This window comes from Tinamus guttatus, unplaced genomic scaffold, assembly GCF_059628265.1.
Source record: "Tinamus guttatus ecotype Peru unplaced genomic scaffold, ASM5962826v1 Tinamus_guttatus_pri_ptg000150l, whole genome shotgun sequence".
Lineage (NCBI taxonomy): Eukaryota > Metazoa > Chordata > Aves > Tinamiformes > Tinamidae > Tinamus > Tinamus guttatus.
In genome coordinates this window covers 1,292,154-1,315,475 of record NW_028288684.1, presented here as the reverse complement: position 1 = coordinate 1,315,475, position 23,322 = coordinate 1,292,154, and the positions used below count along the sequence as shown (strand labels likewise).

At 36.7% G+C, this 23,322-nt stretch overlaps 1 protein-coding gene across 1 annotated transcript; it reads left to right on the top strand.

Annotated features, from left to right (window-relative positions):
- Nucleotides 1-119: 119 nt before the first annotated feature.
- NEK5 (NIMA related kinase 5) lies at nucleotides 120-22,993 on the top strand. The gene is made up of 22 exons (XM_088522246.1): nucleotides 120-236; nucleotides 1,904-2,000; nucleotides 2,925-3,022; nucleotides 4,931-5,014; nucleotides 5,121-5,191; nucleotides 5,477-5,563; nucleotides 6,323-6,377; nucleotides 7,332-7,532; nucleotides 7,624-7,705; nucleotides 9,248-9,381; nucleotides 11,316-11,515; nucleotides 12,705-12,771; nucleotides 13,111-13,230; nucleotides 14,458-14,541; nucleotides 14,639-14,743; nucleotides 16,305-16,385; nucleotides 17,630-17,695; nucleotides 19,265-19,388; nucleotides 19,590-19,721; nucleotides 20,518-20,655; nucleotides 22,174-22,291; nucleotides 22,691-22,993. The coding sequence occupies exons 1-22, from the start codon at nucleotides 120-122 to the stop codon at nucleotides 22,932-22,934; spliced, it is 2,505 nt and encodes an 834-aa protein (XP_088378372.1). The 3' UTR covers nucleotides 22,935-22,993.
- The last annotated feature ends 329 nt before the right edge of the window (nucleotides 22,994-23,322 follow it).

Genomic DNA, 23,322 nt, shown 5'->3' with positions numbered 1-23,322 from the left:
TAGCCTTGAGAGGTAGCCTGGGTACCCATGTCACAAACCCAGGGGATAGCAGGAACTACTTGTGCAATACTAATTGGGAGATTTTTCTATTTTAGACACTGCATGAAGATAAAGACATCATGGATAATTATGAAATCATAAAAGAAATTGGGGAAGGATCATTTGGCAAAGTATTCTTGGCAAAAGGAAAAATAAATAAAGAGCAATGTGTTATAAAAGAGATCAGTCTAACTAAGGTAAAACAATAAAACCTGTGTGATAGCAATGGTTATTATTTATCTGATTGTGATGTTGTGTTTAACAAGGGCGTAAACTTGGGTTGTGTTTTATCTCCTCTACAGTTGCATGTTAAACTTTTCAAAGACTGTAGTTTCCTATTGCTAACTTAGTGATTTTACAAGCATAAAATAAATATGCATTTTAGTATTAGCATTCTCTTTATTTTTCACTACATTTTACTTCTTTTCAAAACCTACCTCTACTTACAGAGTATGACATTAGGCTAATTTAAATATTATAATAGCTGACTCAGCAGCAATGAAGCTATTGTTTCTGAAACTACTGAACAACATATATATTTTTGATATATTTTTCTCAATTTCTTCATTTCTTTCTTTCATAGGCATATTCCCTGAGTAATTTGCAAAGGGAGGGGCCTTTCAGACTCTCATTTGTGTTTATGGCATTTTGACATTAAGGATGGGATTCATCTCATCTAATTTTAAATACCCATTCTGTGGATGTCAGCAGCAGAGCTTACTTGGCTAGACTGCCCTTCTAGGAGAAAAGAGAAATATGCATTTTTAGGATGCTCTTTGTCTTGCCTATTTTAGGCTTCTGCTTTAGAACGAGATGACTTATTCCATAAAAGTGACCAGTTTCTTTCTGTTGGCAATAGGTGGATAGGTGGATTAGGGTGACTAGCACAGATAGGAGAAAACCCCAGTCGTATATCTAATTCCAGAAAGGCAATTAAATTTGCCACGATTTTGATACAAATTGAGTGTTTAAATACTTTTGACAGGTCTTTTGATAATCTAAGCCACTCTATTGAATTTCTAGGTGCAATACACAAAAAAATCTAATAGAAGAATGAATTTTTATACTTCACTTCTGGACTTAGTTATATAACTTCTAGATTCAAAACCAGAAAATTGATATGCTAATAATGACTCTAGATAAAAATAAGTAGTTTCTCTCTGTGCTTATGACCACTACAAAGCACATACTTCTAATTTTAATTTGATTTACATGACATGGAAAAATATTAGAAAGTCAGTTATTATTGGCAATTCCAGTAATTCTGAAATCATGAGCCAGATTCAGAAAACTCTGAAATACATTATCAACAAATTATCAGCAAATAATAGTAGTCAAAGTCTGATCACAGTGAAGTAAATAGAAGTTTTTCATTTACAGGGAAACAAAGTAACAAGGCTTGCAAGATAACAAGGCAAAAAAATGCTGAAATAGTACAAGAACAGTTAACAACAGTAAAACAGAAAGACTTTTTTTTTTCTTTACTATATTAAGAATGCAAAATCACCTACACCCTTTTTCTGCAAATACTTAAGGGAACGTCCCCATTTAACTCTATTTCTTGACTAACTTAGTAAGAGCCATAGCATTTGTTTAAAAGGTTTGCGGCTACATATTTGCCCGTTTGTAAAATACCATAATTTGATTTGACTTTATTGAAGTTCCAAAATTTTTTCAAATGTATAGTCCAAATGGATATTTTTACATGATATATGCACCATATCTTTATATTCTTTGTATTTCTGCAATGCACCTTGGTGCAAAATCTTTCTTTCTGGGAGTGGTTGACCCATGACCTGTGTTAGTATTTATGAATAGGATTTAATACATCATTGCTAGCATGTAGCTTCTTACTTCTTTGTAGATGCCTGTGAAAGAAAAAGCAGCCTCTCAGAAAGAAGTCATTCTTCTGGCCAAGATGAAGCATGCAAATATAGTAACCTTCTACGCTTCTTTGCAAGGTTTACTTTTAACATTTTTGATTTTTTTTTTTTTGTGATTACGGGAGCAGAATACAACAAAACACAATTAGATCCTGTTGCCCAATCCTGAGCCTGCCCTCAGCCTCTGACTTAATGCTGGGGACATACAAGTCCCAGTTCCTAAAAATGAACACAAAGCACTGGGCTCTGTCCTCACTTGCCCTCTTCCCTTACACAGGTGGGATCTAAGGTAGAGTAAATGCTAGGTCCTTGGGTGTTTAGATGGCTTAAGTTGAACTCAAATCCTCGCCTAATCCAAATCAGAATTGGGAGTTTGTGGGACTTTGCCAGGAGACTCAGCTGGAGATGAGAGTCTTTGAGTGTGGCAGGAAATTGATCCTGACGACCAGTATGGTCTTGAGCTCTACTTCTGGGTTTGGAAAGAGGGCTAGAATCATTGTGCTTGAGTTGTTTTCTGTGATCAGGACTATAAACATTTTCATGAGCAGGTACATTTAGTAGTCTTGAGAAACCCAGAGAGTTGAGGATGAGTTTCCGTAATAAGAAAGCCTTGCTGTTTATTTCTAGTATTAGAGTGTCTACTTTTAGCTCTTTCCATAACTCTAAACTATCCCAACTATGAAGCCTTTTGCAAAACATTAGCTTTGCAACTGTCCATCCGACTTCTATCAGTGAGGGCTTTGAAGAGACATTGCATATATGTAACGTTTTGGTGAATCTCCATCTAAAGAAATTTGCTTGTGTTTCAGAGCTTTGCTCGAGTCAGGTTTTTGTCAGGCTTAGCTAGAGGTATCCATGTGAGTAACATGAGTAACCTTTTGAAGTGGAAGAGTAGATTAAGTACTCTTTTTAAAACTAATGACTATACAAAATCAAAAAAAAAAAATATTGCTCTATTAATAGGCAATAAGTGACAAAAGAAAATACATACTTTTCTTCCAGATGAAAACAAGCTATACATTGTGATGGAATACTGTGACGGTGGAGATTTAAGGAAGCGGATAAACATGCAGCACGGAGTGCTTTTTGATGAGGACCAGGTGAAAGAAATAACTTTTATGGGAAAGGACTTATATAAAACACACGGTTTGGGTTAGCTGCTTTTGGATACTGTTTCTTGCCTGAACTGTTGTCAAAAGATTGAACATTTTAGCAAAACTTTGTGATATTAATGAGAATTTAGAGTTTGCTTTTTACAAAAAAAAAAAAAAAAGTTTTTAAATCATTAGCAGTCTTTTGATGTCAATTTTATCACGTCCTCCATTCTGTTATGAATGTGCTGTTTCCTTATGTTAATAGTGCCTCTTTTAAGCTGAAAGACCTTTTAAATCGCGTTTTACAATTATAGGGGATTACATTATATACCTGTGTTCATTCTGTTATGCTGTTTGCACTGTGTTGTGTCCTGGTTTATACTGAAATCAACAGTAAATCACTCATTCGCTTCATTCAGATCAAGACTTCTCTGATGCTGTTTAAATTGTTAAAATGGCACAGAAGAAAAAAATCCCAAGATCGTAACTGCTTTCGGAATATGTTTACATATATTTTAGTGTATAAATATGTACATGTGATAAGTATTGCAATTCATAGAAACAGTAGTTTCCACAAGTCTTTATTCTTTTATATTTTTTTGCTCTCTTCTAGCTTTCTGAAGAAAATTTTCAGTTATTTACTTAGTTTACCAAACACTGCGGTAGACACTGGTACATTCCAGTTTTTCAGCACTATAAAAATGTACCTGGATAGCTAAGATCTAAGACCCTCAGTACCTATTATCTAAACTGTTAATAGAAATCTACCCTTAAAATAAAAGTGGAAAAAAGAGAAATGTCACTTTTTTTTCCTCTAGAAGGAAAAGAAGAATTCCCTAGTACGAAAGTCAGTTGGAAGTGAATTACTGGTTCAGTAATACTGCATTTTATGATCCTACTGGGAGTCATACTAGAGGTATAGAGAACAGAAGAGAGAAAATAGAGAGAATTAAATCAAAGATCATACAAATGCAAAGTGGAAAATGAGCACATACAAAAACTGCGACCGCAAGACAGAATAATTAATATCAAAAGAGAATTGACATAAAGACAGAAGAAGGGATTATAAAAATTAGAAATTCATCTGACAGTCAAAATAAAGAAGCAAATGGTCCAATTAAATATAACTTTGTTAAAATATTTTTGCATTTTAAATGTTAGCCTAAGGAAGTCTCATTTATGACCTGCAGTACTACACCTGCAGCAATAAGAGATGAATTTTTGAGTCAAAGCCTTCTATGACCACCTGTTTCCCTAAAGAGAGACACTACTAAGGAAGGTATATGCTTACCTTCTCTGAATTATGTACAAAAGCTCTTATTTGGTAAAATCCACTTACATTTGGAGCTAAGTATGTGCTTAAGAATTATGCTGGGTGCAGGATAAAGGGTAAATCTGTACTATTAGTTGTTATGCATTTTTGTTGGTTTTTTTTTTTTTTCTTATAGCTCTGCTGTTTAACCACATTTCAGACCCTTAGACTCTGTTTCCTTTTCCCATGCCACATTCGGTAAGACTAAAATATTTTTAGAACCAGTATGACTTCCACCACTGAGGATTAAGAGGGCACTATCCCATTCTGTTTTTGTTACAATTTGAATTCACCCATTTCCAGATATTCTTCTTTGACCTAATGCTACAGTCTTTTTTTTTTTTTTTTTTTTTTGTGATACAGATCCTGTCACAGTCAATGAAAATTTGACTTTGATAGGAAAAGTGGGAGTAGGTATTTATTTCCACTTAGTTTTGTTACAGTTAATAAAAAGGAAAGGAAAAGTCTGTCATTAATTTTAATCAGTCAAAGTTTTTATATTGTGTGTATTCTACATATATTAGATTTTAAGTAAGACATCCTACTGGAAATTAAAGCCACACAAATTTATAGACACCCGATTCCTTTATCTTTCGCTGCAGATTCTGAGCTGGTTTGTGCAGATCGCCTTGGGATTGAAGCATATTCATGACAGGAAGATTTTACACAGAGATGTAAAAGCGCAGGTAGCAAAACTGCAACTGGGAAAGAGGCATTTTTGTCTTGTAAAAAATATGCCTAAGAAGCTCTGCCATATTTCCTTTTGCATACCAGTATCTTCTTTGTTTGCAGAACATTTTTCTTAGCAAGAAGGGAAAAGTAGTGAAGCTTGGGGACTTTGGCGTAGCAAGAGAGTTGAACAAGTAAGCACCTTTTTTAATTAGTCTGTGACTTACACTAAATATGAGTGTTCTTGAATGTTCAGGACGCAAACTGAATGTACAGGTTGAAGATGGGTGGTGCCTGATGAAGAAGTCTAGTATCCCAGGGTTTGAAACTACCATTTTTGCTCTTATCCTGAAATATGGCAAGCTCGATTAAACCTTGGATCTATCTGGCTAGATACTAAATCATTTGTAATAAAATAATTGGTTGCTTTTACACAGAACTAGGCAGTACTTGAGTTTTTCTTTGGTCTGTTCCATTAGCACTCTGGAGCTTGCCTATTCCTGTGTAGGAACCCCCTATTATCTGTCACCTGAAATCTGTGAGAATCGACCCTATAACAATAAAACGTAAGTCTCTCTTTTCTTCCTATACTTATGCATGAGTATATCCAGGTGTAAGAGAACTTAGCTTTGCTGTATCTGGTTTTCCATCAAACGCTAACATCCTCTCAGTGTTTCCAACATGAAGTAACCAATACAGATATGGGTCTTTTTAGTTCAGAGTTTGTGAATTTTTGATGGAATCATTTGCGATTTGCAAAAATGCACTAGGAAGAAAGCTGCTGGATTGGCTGGAACATACTTCGCAATAGTTATCTGCAGGGAAGACAAATAGTTCTGAGAACTGTAAAGGCTCACTCAGACTTACACAAAATATTACATGAAATACACTGAAAAGTCAGGAGCTGAGGGAACTAAGCTCGCTGCTCTGTGGGGAATGTGTTTATCACAAAACAGCCCTTAGTCCAGACTAGCATCTCAGCAATAATGTGCTTGTTACGCAATTTTGTTCTCTTATTATCCCCTTAACTGTCAAGTCAGCCAGTGAACACTTTGCCCTTCATCCCGCTAGGAATATTAAGCAGGCATTTCATTTTGACACATGCCTTTTCCAGTAATAACAAACAGAAGTACTTACTTAAGGAGCATAGAAACTTTGGTGCCATGATCAAAATAGTTTCTTTTTTTACTGTACATAGTGTCAAAAATTGTATTTTGCATCAATATTAATCTGTGATGGAATCATAATAAGTTTATGGGCTGAGAAGAGGAACTGCTTACGTGTGTGCAAATATTACAGCCTATTTTCATTTCTTTTATTCACAGAGATATTTGGTCTCTTGGCTGTGTTCTCTATGAACTATGTGCGCTGAAGCATCCTGTAAGTACCTTAGAATTAGATCAATATCAAAAAAGGTAGTAGAAAGACGTAAAAAAACCTGATAATAACAACATCTATAGGCAGCTGCTTGTTGGTATTAAAACATGACTGCTAGTGTTTAAATTTTCATACGATGTCTGTTCTGTGCATAATAAATAGAAATATAGTATATTTTGCCGTATTTATGCAATAATAAATCACTAATTATATTATTAATTCTATTAATAATTATATATCATATTAATCATATATACTAACCATATATACACACATGTCTATACTTAGACATCAATCATAACATTTATTCATGCCTTAAAAGCTGGAAAGATGCTGACCTGCTATGAAATCTGCTGAGCAAAGAGGAAAAGGTTATCTGATGAGCTTGATGTTGCTGATTCTGTAGCATCAATTGTTGAAATCAAATTGTCCTTTGGTTCCCGAGAGAGCATGGAACACAAAGGTTAAGTTGTGTGGACTGTGGTTTTGAAAGTGAACACTGTTAAGGTAGTAAATATGCAGGTGTCTTTGTTGTGCAGCTTTTGGCAAGATAAATCACCTTTCATTCTGGAATAATTGCTTCTGTGGTTAGTGTGTGACAGCAGACTGTGAAAGATACCAAATGTGCTGAGCTGACCTGCTGAGTTGTGCAGCGAAACAAGGAGAATGTAACTAAGAAATATGGTGAGAGAGTGAGTGGTTGTATTAGTTTTACCAGCAAAGAAATGGAAATATAGACATGTTGCTTGAAAACAGCACATTGTGGATAGTGAGAAAGGCTTCATGAAGACATTTCCATAGCACAGAGCTACTGTCAACAAGAACCCTTTTTTTTTTGTCAGGGGTTTGCCACACTGATTATATAAGTTGGGCATATATATATTATATAAATCTAATCTGTCATTTTCATTATCAAGCAGAAATACTTGCTGTCATAATTTTACTTTTTTCTTTGAGTTTGAAGGCAATAGTTTGCACCAGCTGGTGCTGAAGATCTGCAGAGGACATTTTCAGCCTGTGTCTCCCAACTATTCTTATGATCTGAGGATATTAATTTCCCAATTGTTTAAAATATCTCCAAGAGATCGACCATCCATCAATTCTGTTTTAAGGAAGCCCTTTTTGGAGAAGCTCGTTGTCAGATATTTGCCCCCTGAGGTGAGTATTTTGGGTTGCTGCTTACTGAGAGAAAAATTCTTACCGAAGTGGCCTAAACAATTATATCAATCGGATACTTTTTTGCTTATAGATAATGCAAGAAGAATTCAGTCACACTTTGATACACAGAAAAAGACCATCAGCATTGCAGCCTGGAGAGAAGTTGATGCAAGGTAATGATAATAATATTAATTATTAAATATTTCATATTTGCCATAAATCTTTCTTGCAGTTTTTAATGCACATTTGCACACAAGAGCTTCCCACAAAGTTGCAAATAAACAGAGGTGAGAACTGCAAAGTAAAAACTTTGACTCCAGACAGTGCATCACTGTCCGGTTCAGGAAAAGGCAGCTGTCAGACTGGCTTGTTACCACATTTCAGCCAGAAAAGCTGCCATAGGAAAGTGCTGAAACATTAATCTTAATTCTTGTAAGAACATAATTTACAACACAGGAAGACTTTGGCAAAGATGTAGTTCAGGTCTGTCTCATGACAAGCCACTTCATTTTGCCAAGGTACCTGCAAAAAATTAAAAATACTCCTGCATTTTTTTTTCCACAGTATTTTACAAAATAATAGAATTGTATTTTAAAAAATAGTATAAATCAGATTAAATTGTGAGAGGCAACGAACTGTATTTGCATAGATCAGTTAAGCATACTGTTAGAAGACATGGATGACAGGAAATAGCGTCCCTGTGTGAACTGCTGGATGTCTGATGTATTTCTGGCAGAGTGATCTTTTCCTAATTCTATACTCTTCAGGATATCAAAATTATTCTTCAAAATTTATTTTGAAATATGAAAGCAGCTTAAACATATGTGTGAAAATAAACCATTAACTTACAGGCATGGTGAACTTTTATTTTTCAGAAAGTTCTTCAGAAATGTAAGAACCCATTTTATTTTGCAAAATAATTTCAAGGAGATTTATGTGCCTTCAGACATAATGCAATTTTGACAGTGGCATCTGAATGCCTAAGTCAGGCCTTATGAAAAATATTTATACTTATAATTTTCAAGCATTTTATGTCCCAGACGTGATACTCTGGTGGATAAGAGTCATTACTCAAGAACTTAATGGTCACTTAGAACCACTTAATTCTAACAAATACGCTAGTTTTCTTTATTTCAGCTACTTATACTGTACAAGTATACGACATACTTATTCTGACCAAACTTGAATGGTATATTGTACTGTTCTCTTGCTTGGGGGATTGATATATTTTTTGTTTAGTTTTGCAGTCCTCCTTTCCCAATTTCACATGTACTACAGCATGGTCTAGTGGCAGCAGAATAGCGAGAGCTAAGTTTAAGAAAGAGGTACTTAAGAAGGAGGCAGACATTAAGCCTCTTATGAAATCTAAGCTTAAGAATTAGATCTTCTGATTTCTGTTCTTGATGATTTGATGATTCATCAAATCAGTGTTTTGGTTTAGAAGTCTCCCTTTGATTCAGTGTACTTCTTTGTAAAACTAATCAGTAAGGTGCACTTCACATCAGTTTGACAAATCTTAATGTTTTCAAAAACATGTAGTTCCAAGAATGATGAATAGGATGTATAGGAAGTGTGGAATGGTGGTGGTGATGGTGGTAATGAAAGGACACAAAGGGGCTCAGCCTGCCGTGCTGGGGGTGTGCACCTCACTGTGGTTTGCAACTCTCATGATGAAAGCACAGTAGATAACCTTTTAATCTCTTGTCATTAAGAAGCACATAAACTTCAGAAAACGAGAGCCCAGGAAGAAGTTCCTCCGGAATGCGAGCTGGTTGTACCTGTCAAGAAACAGGAATTGTTTCAAAGAAATCAATGGAAACCTTCAAGAGAGCAACAGCCTATTTTTCGGGTACCGTGTATAGAAAAATTGCATGAACTCCACTGTCTTCTAGGATTTAGATGTAGATCTAGGATCTAGAGGTCTTCCAGAATCCTTTTGTAGGATTCTAGGATGATTATCTCCAGGAGGAGTATTCCTGCTTTCAAATAAGACCCTTCCAAAGGCCTCATTAAGACCAACTAAATTCATCTTAATGCCCTATGCTGAGCCTGTGGAGATAGATAAGCATTTTTGAAGCTTCTGCTGTTGAAAAGGCCAAGCTGAGAGACACTGAGTTTAGGCTGCTTCAGTATGGTCCCTGGTAACACAAGGGCCCAGGCATACTTTATATTTCCTTTTGTCAAAAGACAGATTAACTGAGTCTCTTCCATTTTTGCTATAAGAACAAACCTTATACTTCATATGTAACCTTTTATCTCACTGCCCCTAAGAACCCATTTCATGAGCAAAACCCCTGGCACCCACTGCCTCCGTCTCAGATACTATTACAACCAACTGGCACCTCATCCAGCAGTAGACAGCCCCAGTTCCTTAGAACATCTCTGTCCTATACTTGTTTTCCACCTCCTTCTTTCCTTAGGCTAGATCTCAGCCCTGTGCCTCTTCAGCCTCTTCCATGTCCTCACCTCATACCCCTCTGTCCGTTTTCAAGAGCACGTAGTACTGCCTTGGCTGCTGGTGAGCACAGAGCACAGCAATGTAGAAGTTGGAGCTCCCAATGGTAGCTGGAGCAGCCCTCCAGCAATCTCTTATACTACCCTGCCCCTATACAGAATATAGGTCTTATTTTTTCCCGTAGTTACACTGGTACATATCTGATGCAAATTCAGAGATACTAGATAAGTTTCCTTTGATTGTGCACTGCAAGAAGGAAAGACAGGTTTTTGTCCACTGTCTACCAGACAGATCTCTTAGTATTAACACTGGGCAGGTCCCCACATTCTTTCTGCATCCAGATGAAACAAGCAGTTCACAGGGTTTGGTGGATACTTACACTGTTCTGCTCTCAATGATTGCTTAGGGACTCACTGTCCACAGTTCACAGTCACCTTACATTCATTTAGGTGGCCTTGATTTCTCTGTTGCTTGGGGCGATGGTGCTTTTGAGTACCATGCTCTCAAAACACCTTTCAATAAGGGACAAAAATAACTTTTTTTGGTGTTAACATCACTGTCAGGGGAATTTTTTCTTCTAATATAGGTAGTAATTTATATTGTGCTGTGATCCAGACTATAGGTATTTTTTTTTTCATTTTTCAAATACAGCATGTGGTAGCTTATAGTATCCCACTGTGGGAAAGTTCACGGATGTCTTACCATACTTTTTATATCATGTCACAATAGCTAGGCCTTCTCCCCATTGCTCATATGAGAAATATGAGAAAAAGAAAAAAAAAAAGAGAAATGAAAAGACAGTCTTGTCACGGCATAGAGATACAGGAATGTCCCATCACAGTGAGGACGTTGAGAAATGAAAGGCCAGATGCCCTGGCCCATAATCAAAAAGGCGGTGTGAACCAGCTCAGTGCTCCCCTGAAAGCAGCTCTCAATGTGTACATTCCCAGAACTACAGCCCAGGATGCCCTTGCTCTCACATGTCAAAATAAGTCTCTCTTGGAATTAATCAGTGCTTTGGCCTTCGGAACGATGCGGCGGCTCTAGGAGAAGCAGGTTACAGGTAAAATGCCCCACGCTGATAGACTCATCCAGCAACGTGGGCTGCTGTGTAAGGAACAGGGAGAGACAGTAGTAGGATTACTTAGGCCTCGGGAAATTAGGAGGTTTCTGGATTAGGGGTGAAAGTGTTTGGAGAATTTACACCAGCTATACTATATATAGTCTATATTATCATGCACCTGAGAATGAAGAGAGGGACAGGAAGTTAATTCAAAATGATGTGGATATGGAGGACAAAAGATTAACATCCTTTACCATATTTTCAGCTACAGAGTTCCAGCATCAAAGTGGCAGAAAGGCCAGAAAGTATGAGAGTACACGGGCGTTACGGTCATTACTACGATAAACTTGACAACTTGCAGAGAAAAACTAATGCACAGTGTGACCTTTCTCACGTCAGCCAAAGACTTGAGGAATACTATAAGCTGAAGGGACAAGTGGCACCCTCACCCCCGCCAGCTGACTGGTAAGCTCTGTCCTGGGTTAGCAGTAAACTCCTGTGGAGCTTGAGTTACTCATGGTCTCAATCACATGGCAATAGGGACCTGGACATCAGTGTGATTCCTTCTCTGCTTGCTGTTTCACAAGTTTTTTTTTTTTGTGTACAACAAGACAAAACTTTGTTGCTGTCTAGCTAGAAGCACCTGCTGCCTATTTTCCTAATGTTTGAAATTCCATTTTCAAAATGCCTCCCAACTTCCAGCATTTTATTAGGGGAATAACCCCCACCATTTTTCAGACTTTCTGATTATACCAGGGATAATCACTGCCTGGGACCGGAAAGTTCTAAAGAGCAAAAAGTTATTCAAACAGGGGAGCAAGGAGGGAAGCAGGCCACACATTTCTTTCTGCAGAGCTCAGATTTTGCCCAGTAGTTTCTATACTTCAAAGTCTTCCTTTCACAAAGCAGGTGTAAAATCTTGTTTTTTGTTTTTGTTTTGTTTTGTTTTTCTTTAACTTTTGAAATTGTTGGTCCATTCCATGACTGACCATTTTATGAATGAATGAACTTTACAAACTTTGAAAAAGGTAAATAAGTGAGGAAGTTTCAATATTTGCATGCTTTGGGAACTTTCCATTTAGCCTGGTTGAATTTTCATTCAGTAATTTAGAATGTTTCAGTGAAGGATCATCAAATTTAGAACATCTTCTCTGAGATGAGTTTATAGTGTCTTACTCACGGACAAGCCCAGTTCATTTTGACTCTCGGAGACACAAGTGGATTGTGTGGGCAAGTTAAGTAAATAGAAATTAGGAAACTTACAATTATTGCTGATTATTTTATATAAAATATAGATCTTAAAAAAATCCAAAATACATAAATACAAAGTTAGATTGATAGTTAAACACAGAAGAGAAATAAAAAAGTTACTACTGAATATGCCACCTTCATTCTTGCAATTTTCCCTCGAACTGAACAACTGTTTTAACGAACGCTTCCAAATACCATTTATCAGAGAAAAGGTAGAAAAGCACTTTGTTGCAGAGGCTTATGTAACTGAAGCAGTAGGAAGGGAATACACAATGTAGATATGCTTTCTCTGCTTTATGTTGTTTCGAGAGAGAGCTCAATTCATATTATGTGTCAAAACTGAAAGGGAAGTCTATGTATCGAAAATAAAATGTCGTATATGAACAGTACTTTCTTCTTTCAGGCCTGCAGATTATCTTCAAAGGCGTCTTGAAGCCCAGCAGTACAAGGTTAAAGTGGAAAAGCAGTTGGTAAGCAAATCATTGAATAAAATTTGTAAAAGCAATTGAATGAAATTTCAAAAGACGAATTCTTGTCTTTCTAGTAGCAGACTGTAACAGTGACAAGTAACAAGTTCTGCTTTAGTAAATTTGTTGTTATGTTCTGCAGTGCTTTTCTTGAGGTTTTATTTTCTGGTATAAAGGTACAGTAATGTAAAATTCTTCTATATCTTTTTTTTAACTTTTTAAAATCAGAAAATATACATTTGCCTTATTGCAGTGGAACAGGGGGAGTGAATTGCAAGAGCACTGAAGGAAAGGATTCTAAATGAAAATTTTCTATTCTGTGAATTACTTGTACATTAATAGGGACTGCGGCCATCCTCTGCTGATCCATGTCATGACCAAATACAGCAGCAGGAAATAAAGGAAGAGCATCTCAAAGGTCATCAGCTGGACTTACCTAGAAAGAATGAAATGAAAGAGCAGGTAAAACGAAATGGTTTTCTTAGCTGCCTAAGACTGTTTTATTTTACTCATTGTCAATAGTGTTTTTGATGCAAGAAGCAATTATTTACCATCTGACAACAAGGAACACATGAGCTATTTTCATGTGTTTCTGTTTTTGGTAGACTGGTGAAGACTTGACACAAGTCTGACTTCCATAATCACATTTAAAAACATGACCTTGATTTTGGTCTCACTTCTACTGAAATCAGTGGAGTTATATCATTGAACTAGCTAATATCAGAGGACAGTAAATCCTCACATTTACAAATCAGAGAAAATTTTCATAAATGCATTATTTATGTATATTTATATTCATTATTCAGAAGTCATTCATTTGTCTTCATATTAGGAAATTTAGAATGTGATATAGTAGTATGTAACACATAACTGCTTTCCTGGTATATTACAACTTCTGGAAATTCTCTGTATTCTATATAGCCTCAAGCTATTTCTCTTTTTGTATGACTGAGACAACAAACAGGTAATTCTTTTTTGTGTGAACAGATGTAAATACAATAGATATCATATATTTAATTTTTAGGACTATGTTTTTCAAATAAATATGAATACATTAATTTTTACCTGAAGATAGACTTGGAAGCAAGAATGTGCTTGTCATATGCAGATTCTTCAGAAGTAAGAAGTGAGTTTAGAATTGAGTTTTTACAGAGGCTTGTAGTATGGACAAATTTGCACAGACTTTGATAGAAACAGTAGCAGAGAGGTCCTTAGCACACAAGTTATCCTCTATCCAAATTTGAAATTTTTGCTTCAAAGCAGGGGGATGACAAAGCTTCTCCATAAAATATTACTAGGTTGTATTTCATTTCATAGAGGACATTACCATAGAATACATAATTTATAAACATCTTTTCTCTTATTTACTTAATCAAATTTCCAGTCACAGAGTTTAATATCAGCCAGTCCTCAGGCCGTTCTCGGAAGTAACTGTTTTCGTTCTAAAGAAGACGCAGAATGAAACAAAAAACTTATGGAAAGCTTTAAAAGGGTTAAAGTCTGAAAGAGTAGACTCCAAAAATGCCCTGTTATGGAATGTTATCAAACAGTCTTTAAAACTGGCAATAAAGGACTCATACTTTTTTCTCGTGCATACATAGTTCTATATCCATAGAATATATTTTTAAAAGTGTTATTTTTATATGTATTTCTAATGCAAGCATATTCTACCTTGCTGTTGTTTTATAGAATTACCTGAAACAATTAGAAAGGATTCGAAAAGAATACCAAAATGACCTAAAAGAGCTCAGATTCAGAGCAGGCATAGTCCAGGTAACACAGCTCCAATATAAAAAGCCTTTAGAAAGTCTTTAAAGCTGGTACACTTATGTAATAATCGAAATGAACATTTTATAAGCATGTCTTTTAGGAGAATCCAAAAATACAAGATAAAACCTATCTCGTGAAGCAAGGGAAAGCTGAGGAGTGGCTTGAAACCAAGGACATATCTGGAACAAGAGAACAGTCAGTTCAGGTATCAGTACTGTCTTACAGTCTAGGTAATATTTATAGAGTAATTATACAGAATAGTGCAAGCCTCGCATGTTTTTTTTTTTAATTCTCTCTCTATGGTAATTCTGAAAATCAATTTAAAATCTCACCTGATGCTCACACTGTATGTGAAAATCTCTGCAAGCTCCTTTCATGGATAGCCTGGAGGTTTATTCAGTTGTATCCTAATACGTTTTGGTAACTGCCTTTCATCTGTGTATTAGGATATACTCCTACTTAGTATCTGTTTTGAGAAGTATGTTTCTTTTCCTTGCTTTATGATTGAACTAGTGAAGAAGCCAGTCTTAGTGGCAGAACTTCATAAAAATTCTGTGCAGAAGACAGTAATTTGTGACAGAATTACTGCACAGTGCAGAACAGAAAATGAACACGATTCTTTTAAGGAAGGTGCTACATGGGGGAAACAGCCCTGATCCTTCTGCTGGGATTCTTCAGTCAGGATGTGCCTCAGTTAGCACGGGACTTGCTGCACAGCTCAGGCATGCAGCCCTGAGGGCGACTTCCACATAAACCCCTGGCAGACACTGCTGTGCTCTAGCAGCTGGTGCTTGGGTCAAACCTGCCACTATTAGTAGGATTCTCTCCAGTGATTTTCATGGATCCTGGACGAGGCTCTTCTAAAATGAATTCACACATCACTCACCTGGATAACTAAATTATGAGCAACCAGAGCCATGACAGAACAGAGATGATGTTCCTAGTGCTTTACTGGGAAACGAATGATGACAAAAGAAAAGAAACAGTAGACTTTGCATCTGCTTGCCGTCACCTGAGTTCATGGGCACTCCATCTGTTGAAGGAACTGCTTAGATGTTTTAAAAAAGTAAAAATTGGGAATTGTGGTTTTATCTGAGGTTGAGGACATGCCCTCAGTTGGACATGCCCAAGCAACAGCTTACTGAATTACACATAGTTCTTATTTACTCTGCTTTTATCTAATATGTTTTAACATAGAAAAAATAATATAATTAAATATGATTAATAACTTATATCATTAAATTTAATAATATAATAATGTAACAATAATTGTATTGTAATATGATATGTCATGTTATAATAAATAACTTCTAAATGTTAGCAGAAAACAAGATATTATGAAACATGGTTAGACTTTCTACAGATGTATGTTTCAATTATATTTTTGATTTGCACCTTTTCCAGTTTTTAGCAGAATAAGGTCAGTCTGAATCGTTTTGCGTGTGGTCTTTCAAAAGAAAAAGGGGTGTTATTTGTTCCTTGACACAGTTCTATATCCTCCAAACACAGACTTGCAAAAAAATCAGAGGTTTCCACTTTATGAAAGGTATCCTATATTTTGTTTTTGCCAAATATGCCAGAATTGTAATGTCTTTTACTATTAGATTCTAAATAACAATAAAGCAATGAATAGAATATTCTTACAAGCATATACACAAGGAAATTGGTGACTACAGTCACTGCGTAAATAAGACTGTTTATTCAGGTCTTACACATATTCTGATTCCAACGAGTGCATACTAACGTTGGGATTTTCTTCCCTCTAGGATGTGGAAGAAAACTTTAAACAAGTCAGACTCCAGGATCTGCAGGATCAAACAGTCTTAGGAAAGAAACATAACACAAAGGTATCTGTGCTCATTTCCACCTTTCTTCTGTTTTCTTGTTTCATCTGTTTGTTTCAAATGTTCCTGTTATGCCACAACAGGTTGTTTGGGAGTCAGCTAATAGCACTGGGCTACTGTTTGAGAAAAATTTCTAGGGGAATATAGGGTCACTGAAAAAAGAAATGTATAGCAGAGGCTTTCTATTAATTTGAGGCTCTTTTTAGACATTCTCAGAGTAAAATTTCTTAGCTTTGTATCAGGCTGCATTAGTGTATCATGCTGCCTCTAAGTTTAAGAGAAGTTTAAGGGTTGTGGAGTTGCTGGAGAGAGTCCAGCGCAGACCTGCGAGGATGATCAGGGGCCTGGAACGTCTGCTCTATGAGGAGAGGCTGAGGGAGCTGGGCCTGTTCAGCCTGGAGAAGAGAAGGCTGAGAGGGGATCTAATCAGTGTCTACAAGTACCTCAAGGGAGGCAGTGAGGAGGATGGTGCTGGCCTCTTTTCAGTGGTGGCCACCGACAGAACCAGAGGAAACAGCCACAAACTGAAACACCAAAAGTTCCACAGGAACTTAAGGAAAAATTTCTTAACAGTGAGGGTGACAGAGCACTGGAACAGGCTGCCCAGAGAGGTTGTGGAGTCTCCTTCTCTGGAGATCTTCCAAACCTGCTTGGACGCAGTCCTGTGCCACGTGCTCTAGGTGACCCTGCGTGTGCAGGGGGGTTGGACTAGATGATCTCTAGAGATCCCTTCCAACCCTAAGCATTCTATGATTCTATGATTTTATGAGAAGCCACGTCAGTCTGTACTTCTCTTAGCATTTCATTATAAATGATTATTCTTTGCAGTGCATTTAAGTTGTAAAAGGGAGTGAGAAAGTATTCAATGGAAATACACATAAGACATGAGGAGAGATTCTGACCAAAAGTAGTACTCAGAATTAGACCAAACAGTCTAGCTAAGAACCAACAGTTAAGAATCCACTCTGTGCATTGCAAGAATTTGAATTAAATAATTATCTAAGACAACTTTTCTTAAAATCACTGATATTGCAGGTTGTATAGTGAATTTAATCATTTTAAAATATCCACAAACTTATATTTCTGAGATCTATTTTTGTCTAATTTGTTCAGCTACAGTCTTTAAATGGAAGAAAAATCTCATTAAATAGAAAAATTGGGTTCTTTTACATATATAAGGTGTATACATTTTAATTAAATGGTTTTATTAAATATAATATTTTAATATGTGTGTAAAATTTCTTTAGGGAGGAGTAAAGTTCGAAGTTAATTTAGACAAATGTGTTCCTGAAGAAGTCGGCGTTCAAGGAGAGGTAGGCTAGAGTTTATTCAAAACCTTTACTATAGTAATCTGAAATTATGACCGTAGCTCCATTATTTAAGGTTTTTTTTTTTTAAGGTCAATTACCATCCTCCTTTACTTTTGTTCTAACGGAGCTCTTTATTGAAGCTTGTTTGATCTGTAGTATGTAGCTGACCTTCTGCAAGAGGATAATGCCTAGAATAAAATTGGATGGGATAAATCTTTCACAAGGTAAAGGGTGAAGGTTTGCGGCTATTTTAGTTTTGCGAAAGTTTGAGAGGAACACATTTGAAAAACGATTTAGCTTTCAAATGCCAAATTTTAATTGTGATTTTTTTAGTACACTTGAGTATTATTTGAAATTATAATGACCACTTTTGCAATTATTAGCTACACTGGTTTTGAAAATGTGCTTATTTCATTTAAATCGTAAGTTACAACATTTTAATGAAACGTAATACTTGGCAAAATCCTCCTGTCAGTTTAGACATGCCAGAAAACTCCATCTGTGACCTGGTTCTCACAGAAATTCCTGTGATGTGTCAGTTGTATTTGATGCTTATGCAGCAGGCCAGAGCAAATACCTGAGAGCAGTCCTGTTCCTCAGTGTGAACATCGTGCAAGTGTCTCCTCAGGGCCTTCTTTCTGGGCCTGCCTCATTTTGGAAGAGGCCAAAACTGCTGAGTGACTGTGGGCAACACGCGTGCAGGGTTTGCAAGGTCAGGAGAAGCAGAGTTGTTGAACTGTAGAAGAAAAAAGTCAGTGGGATTACAAAAAACGGGTCTGCAACTTTCTGCCAAGAGTAGTTTCTGAGGAGAACTGGATCATTTTATCATGGCTTGGACAGGGGATTTTCACTTGAGAGGAAAGTTCCTCCAGCAAGACATGTATTCTTGTTCTTCTAAATTATTTTCTAAGCCAACTTCCTATTACTTTCTTTTGTTTTGTTTTCATCTCTGTGTCATCCTGTTTGGTTGCATAAGTCTTTCTCTGTCCTTTTGGGTGAAGGGTTGGCTGTCTTGCTACCAACTATATCATGAGATCTCTGTCCAAGCTTGACATACTTTCCCCCCACTGATAACATTAAAGTTGAGCTGGGTTCATTGTAGTGCTACTTTAATATTATATTAGGACAGGGCCATTTCTTTCACACAAAAAGAATGGCATTGCAATAAACAGGTGTTATTTAGACAAAGTAGTAGTGAGACTACACACAACCTAATGTTAAATATTACATAATGAGAGCAGTCAGCATCTAATAGCTAGCTATTAATTTCAGATTTTTATTATCACATTAGGATGTTTGAAGTATTTCTACTAGCAACATTGAGAAGCAGAATTTCTTTCCAGAGTGTATATACTAAATTTTTTAAGCTCTATTTTGTTTTTCTGCTGTTTCACTCTTCTACATAGTTCCCAGGCAACCCTGTGATACATAAATCACAATATGTACTTCGAGTCCTTCTGTTTCACTTTTACTACTTGCTTGTACATACATGAGAATGTTTGTCAAACACAATGATATGGGAGGCAATTAGTTACTGTCCCATATTTCTTTTCTAAGTTGCTGTTGTTTCAGGTACTAGATAAACTCAGTGAGACTTTAAGTTCTGTGGATGGTGAGAATCTTAAGGAGAAATTGGTGGAAGTCAATGAAGATCATACAGACAGGGCTTTGGAAGAACTAGCTGGATACCAAACAGGTATTACATAGAGAAATGCAAAGCCAAGTGAATGTATTTGTCCTGAAAATGAGTTAGGAGTTAGTTAATTTCAGTAATTTCAGACTGTAGCAGGTTTATCTGTTGAGCTGTCTAAGATTTTATGACACAGTCAACATTGTAATCACACTGAAATCTGCTTGGAAAAAGATGAAATAACTCTGCTCTTTTCTTCTCCTTAAGAGCCCAGCGATGTAGGTGATGCCAAAGAAAACAGAAAATGTTGGAAAGCTGGAGCCCCTCAGACACTCCTGAATGTTTTAGCTGATGCTCGTGTCACATCTGTATCCCCTACTATGACTGAAAATGAACTTGGTAAGAATGTGTTACAGTTTTTCCGTGAATGAAGATAAGAATGGTTAGAATTCAGCCAGATGAGCTAGAGACTTTTGCCAAGATAGTTCCATACCAGAATGCTCCCAGGATCTAGCAGGCTTTTACTCACAGGACTTCACACAATGTGTGCTGGGTGAACGAGAGCTGGGGACACCCACGCAACTGATGGACTGAGTGATGGACACAACTTTCTGCGAGCCAAGGATCTTCAGGGACCGATTGCTGCAAAAGAAGGATTATTCCAGCATTCTGCCAGTACCCCCACACTCAGAAACACCCCGAAGAGCTTGCATGGACAAGCAGGTCAAAGCAGAGTATTACATGAGCTTTACACACCTTGTCCCCCCACCCTGTCTCAGATGTGAGCACAGGGCACAGCAGAAGCAGGAACTTCTTTGGAGCTTTTTCAGCCCTAAGAAAGCAGCCCCTCTGAAACCAAGAACTACTCAGTGAAGCTGCAGCTCTTTATTCCAGACAGGCCTAATTAGCAGTTACTGGAGCATAAAAATCTGTGTTAGAAATTTTTAGTGGCAGTTAAGCTTCTTAGTGGCCAGTAGTCCCAACTATTTTTTATCTACAGTATCAATCAGATCAAATACTTATCAAAGTTTTCAGAAGGGAAAAAAAAAGTTGCACAAGGAAAAACAAGTCAAGTTTCAGCATTACGCAAAGGGTATAAACTGGTATTAGAATTAAAAAGGCTGAACCTGACAAAAGAAGACAAGTGCCAAGCCACAGGCATGTTTACTGACCAGAAAACCTTCCTGTTCTTTAGCTGACCATGTTATTCTGCCTGAAGACATCGCAGAAGACAGGAAGCAATGGAAAAAAGCAGCACCAGGGACACTCCTAAACATATTAGCAAAAACAGAACTGTGTAATGACTCCTTTAATCAGCTCGAAGAGGAAATAGGTAGGATGGTGGTTATTGTAAATTCTACAAGCTTTTCTTTGGTGTGTTATTTCTTCTACTATTGAAGAGCAGTTTTGATTAGAACTAAAATTTTGAGGTTGCCAAAGCAGAAAAACAAGCACAGCCTTTATCTTTTAGCAGTGAAAGAAGCTTCTTTCAGGATGTTAACTAGGCAGCTGCCATTTTCAATTGCAGGAAAAAGGGGAAGCTCTACTTATCAGCTATTAGTTCAGAAGGTATTTTCATTTGCTTGGGTAGATGGAGGCAAGCGACTACTGCCCCCATGTTAGAAGAGAACAACCGTGCAACTGCTGTGATTGAAGGACCCTGTAAAAACATTTATACAAGTGCCTGTATTCATATAGAACGGCTATCTACCTGATGCAGTAGTACCTGATGCAGTACCATGACATGGTCCATAGTGATAGAGCTGACACTGAAATTAATTCCAACTTAGTTACACTACAGCGGGTTTTCCTGAAATAAGGAAATAAATGTGTTTTAAAAACCGTAGTTGAGTCAAAGTACATTTTAAGCACTAAAATGCAAAGCAAGATTATTGCCCATAGAAAAATGCAATAAATGTAACCTGAGATTGTATTTTATGCCCTGCTGCCAATCTATTCAATGTCTCATTTGATGACACATCTTTTAAGCCAGCTAAATAGGAGATGCCAAATCTTATCATTTTTAATGCAAGAAAATATCTTTCATTGTAATTATGCAGTCGACGCTCTTCTGCTAATTATGCCTCATACACCTGTTTTCTCGTAGGATAACAAGGTCTTTTAAAACCACCCCATCCTGAAAGCTGAACAAGCTAAATGTCCACTCCTCTCCTAGGACAACTCTATAGCCCATGCTAAGGAAAAGGAAATCAAACCACACTTCACTAATGCCAGGAGTTCACAGGGTTCATGGAAGAATAAGGTCACACATGTATTCAAACTGCCATTGCTTTTATCAGTTATATTTATTAAAATATTTTGAAAGCATTCTCTTAATACACAGTTCTGGCCTGCTCCTCAAGCTAATGTTGTGAACTGTATTGTTACCTGCATTGACAGATTGTTGTTGAAATGCAGAATTCAGCCTCTACATAAGGCAGCAACTCTTGTATCATCATTTTCTCCCCTTTCAGGTTTGGGCTGCCCTTTAGGTCTTTGAAAGTGAACATTTCGAGAACTACAGCTACATCCACACAGAAATTTTCAGCTTTTCCCAAACTGTCCCTAAGATTTCCCACTGAAAAATGCCAGCCCTGTATCAGAAACTTTAATAACAGGTTCCCTTTCTTGTTTACACATCTTTGGTTATGATCTACAAACACTCAGAGCAGAAGTTATAAACTATTGACTAGAACATTTGTGATCAAGAATAACAGAAGTCAGTTAAGCATATCTACAGTGTTGTAATTTAAACAAAAGTCCAGTATTTATTTATTAATATGCTACTAATTTATAAACTTTTATAGTTTACTTAATATATAAATAAAAGAACATTTCCTTCCCTTTCCAGAAGGGACATTATTAACCTCGTTGCCCCCAAAAGAAAACAAGGAAGATGGTTCAGAAAAATACTCTGCTGTTGACGTTGCCGGAGGGAGACTTGAGCCAAGATCAGATGATGATGACACGTAAGTCAAGTATACCAGAAGAAAGCCGTCAAACTGAACAGTTCTCACGATACTGCAGCTTGCAGTGCCACAAGCATTTCCTCTCCTTTTAAAGTCATAAATCAAGAAAACTAGTTTACAGTCTACTAATTGAGCTTTTAATTTTGTAATTTAGTATTTTAAATGGTAATGCTGACATTAAGAATGTTATATAGAAGAATTACGGTGGCTTTTGTAACTCCTGCTCTCGGACCTTATAAATACAGAGAAACAACCTGATGGAGAAAGAAGAAGCAAGTCACATTTTGTATCTAACGTGTATTTTTACAAAGTATTTTTTACAAGCCTCAAAAGCCTCAGAACTACAGAAGTTTACAATAGGGCTGTTTAATCAATGTAACTTTCTTGTTTAATGTACAGAAATTTTGAAGATTCTGAAGATGAACTGAGACATGGGCTGGAAGGATCTCTGGAAGAAGAGCCAACTTCTCCAGCAGAGAGAACCATAGAGGATCCCATCATTTCCACAAATCAAGGTCAAACAGATGAAGAAAAGATGAGTTTACCTAGCAAATTACTTACAGACTCTGATGAGGATTCATTGGGGTTGTTTAGTGCTGACACACATAATGAAAACGGCAAAAAGGAAACAACAGCTACCTAGGATGTTAGAGTAATTATTGCTTCAAAACTTCACTTGGCTTGAAACTGTAGCAACATCTGCAGCAACATTTAAAAATAGACATTAAGTGCCAAATAAATCAGTTGCTTTTCAGTGCTGCTCAACAGTCCGTTAAAATTAATCGAGGGTTGGTGTCATTCATGTCTAAGATTAAAAAAAAAAAAAAGGCTACTTATTCAGATGCCTACATTTTGAAAAATCTGATCCAGACTGAAATTAATTTTCATTATTCTAAACTATTTTAGACATCTCTGACAACACTGACTTTAGTAAATTTCTGATATATGCTCTTTACAATCATTTTTGTATCATTTAAGACAGTGTCCTGGTCAGTATATTTGTATTCCACTTTTGAATCAAGTTCCTGTTT

What these genes read in the sequence shown, in the direction of transcription:
- NEK5 (XM_088522246.1), top strand. Translation starts at nt 120, where the DNA reads ATGGATAATTATGAAATCATAAAAGAAATTGGGGAAGGATCATTTGGC. An exon ending in CGACCCTATAACAATAAAAC is followed by an intron (nt 5,564 to 6,322) that starts GTAAGTCTCTCT and finishes TTTTATTCACAG; the next exon opens with AGATATTTGGTCTCTTGGCT. An exon ending in GAAAGAAACATAACACAAAG is followed by an intron (nt 16,386 to 17,629) that starts GTATCTGTGCTC and finishes AAATTTCTTTAG; the next exon opens with GGAGGAGTAAAGTTCGAAGT.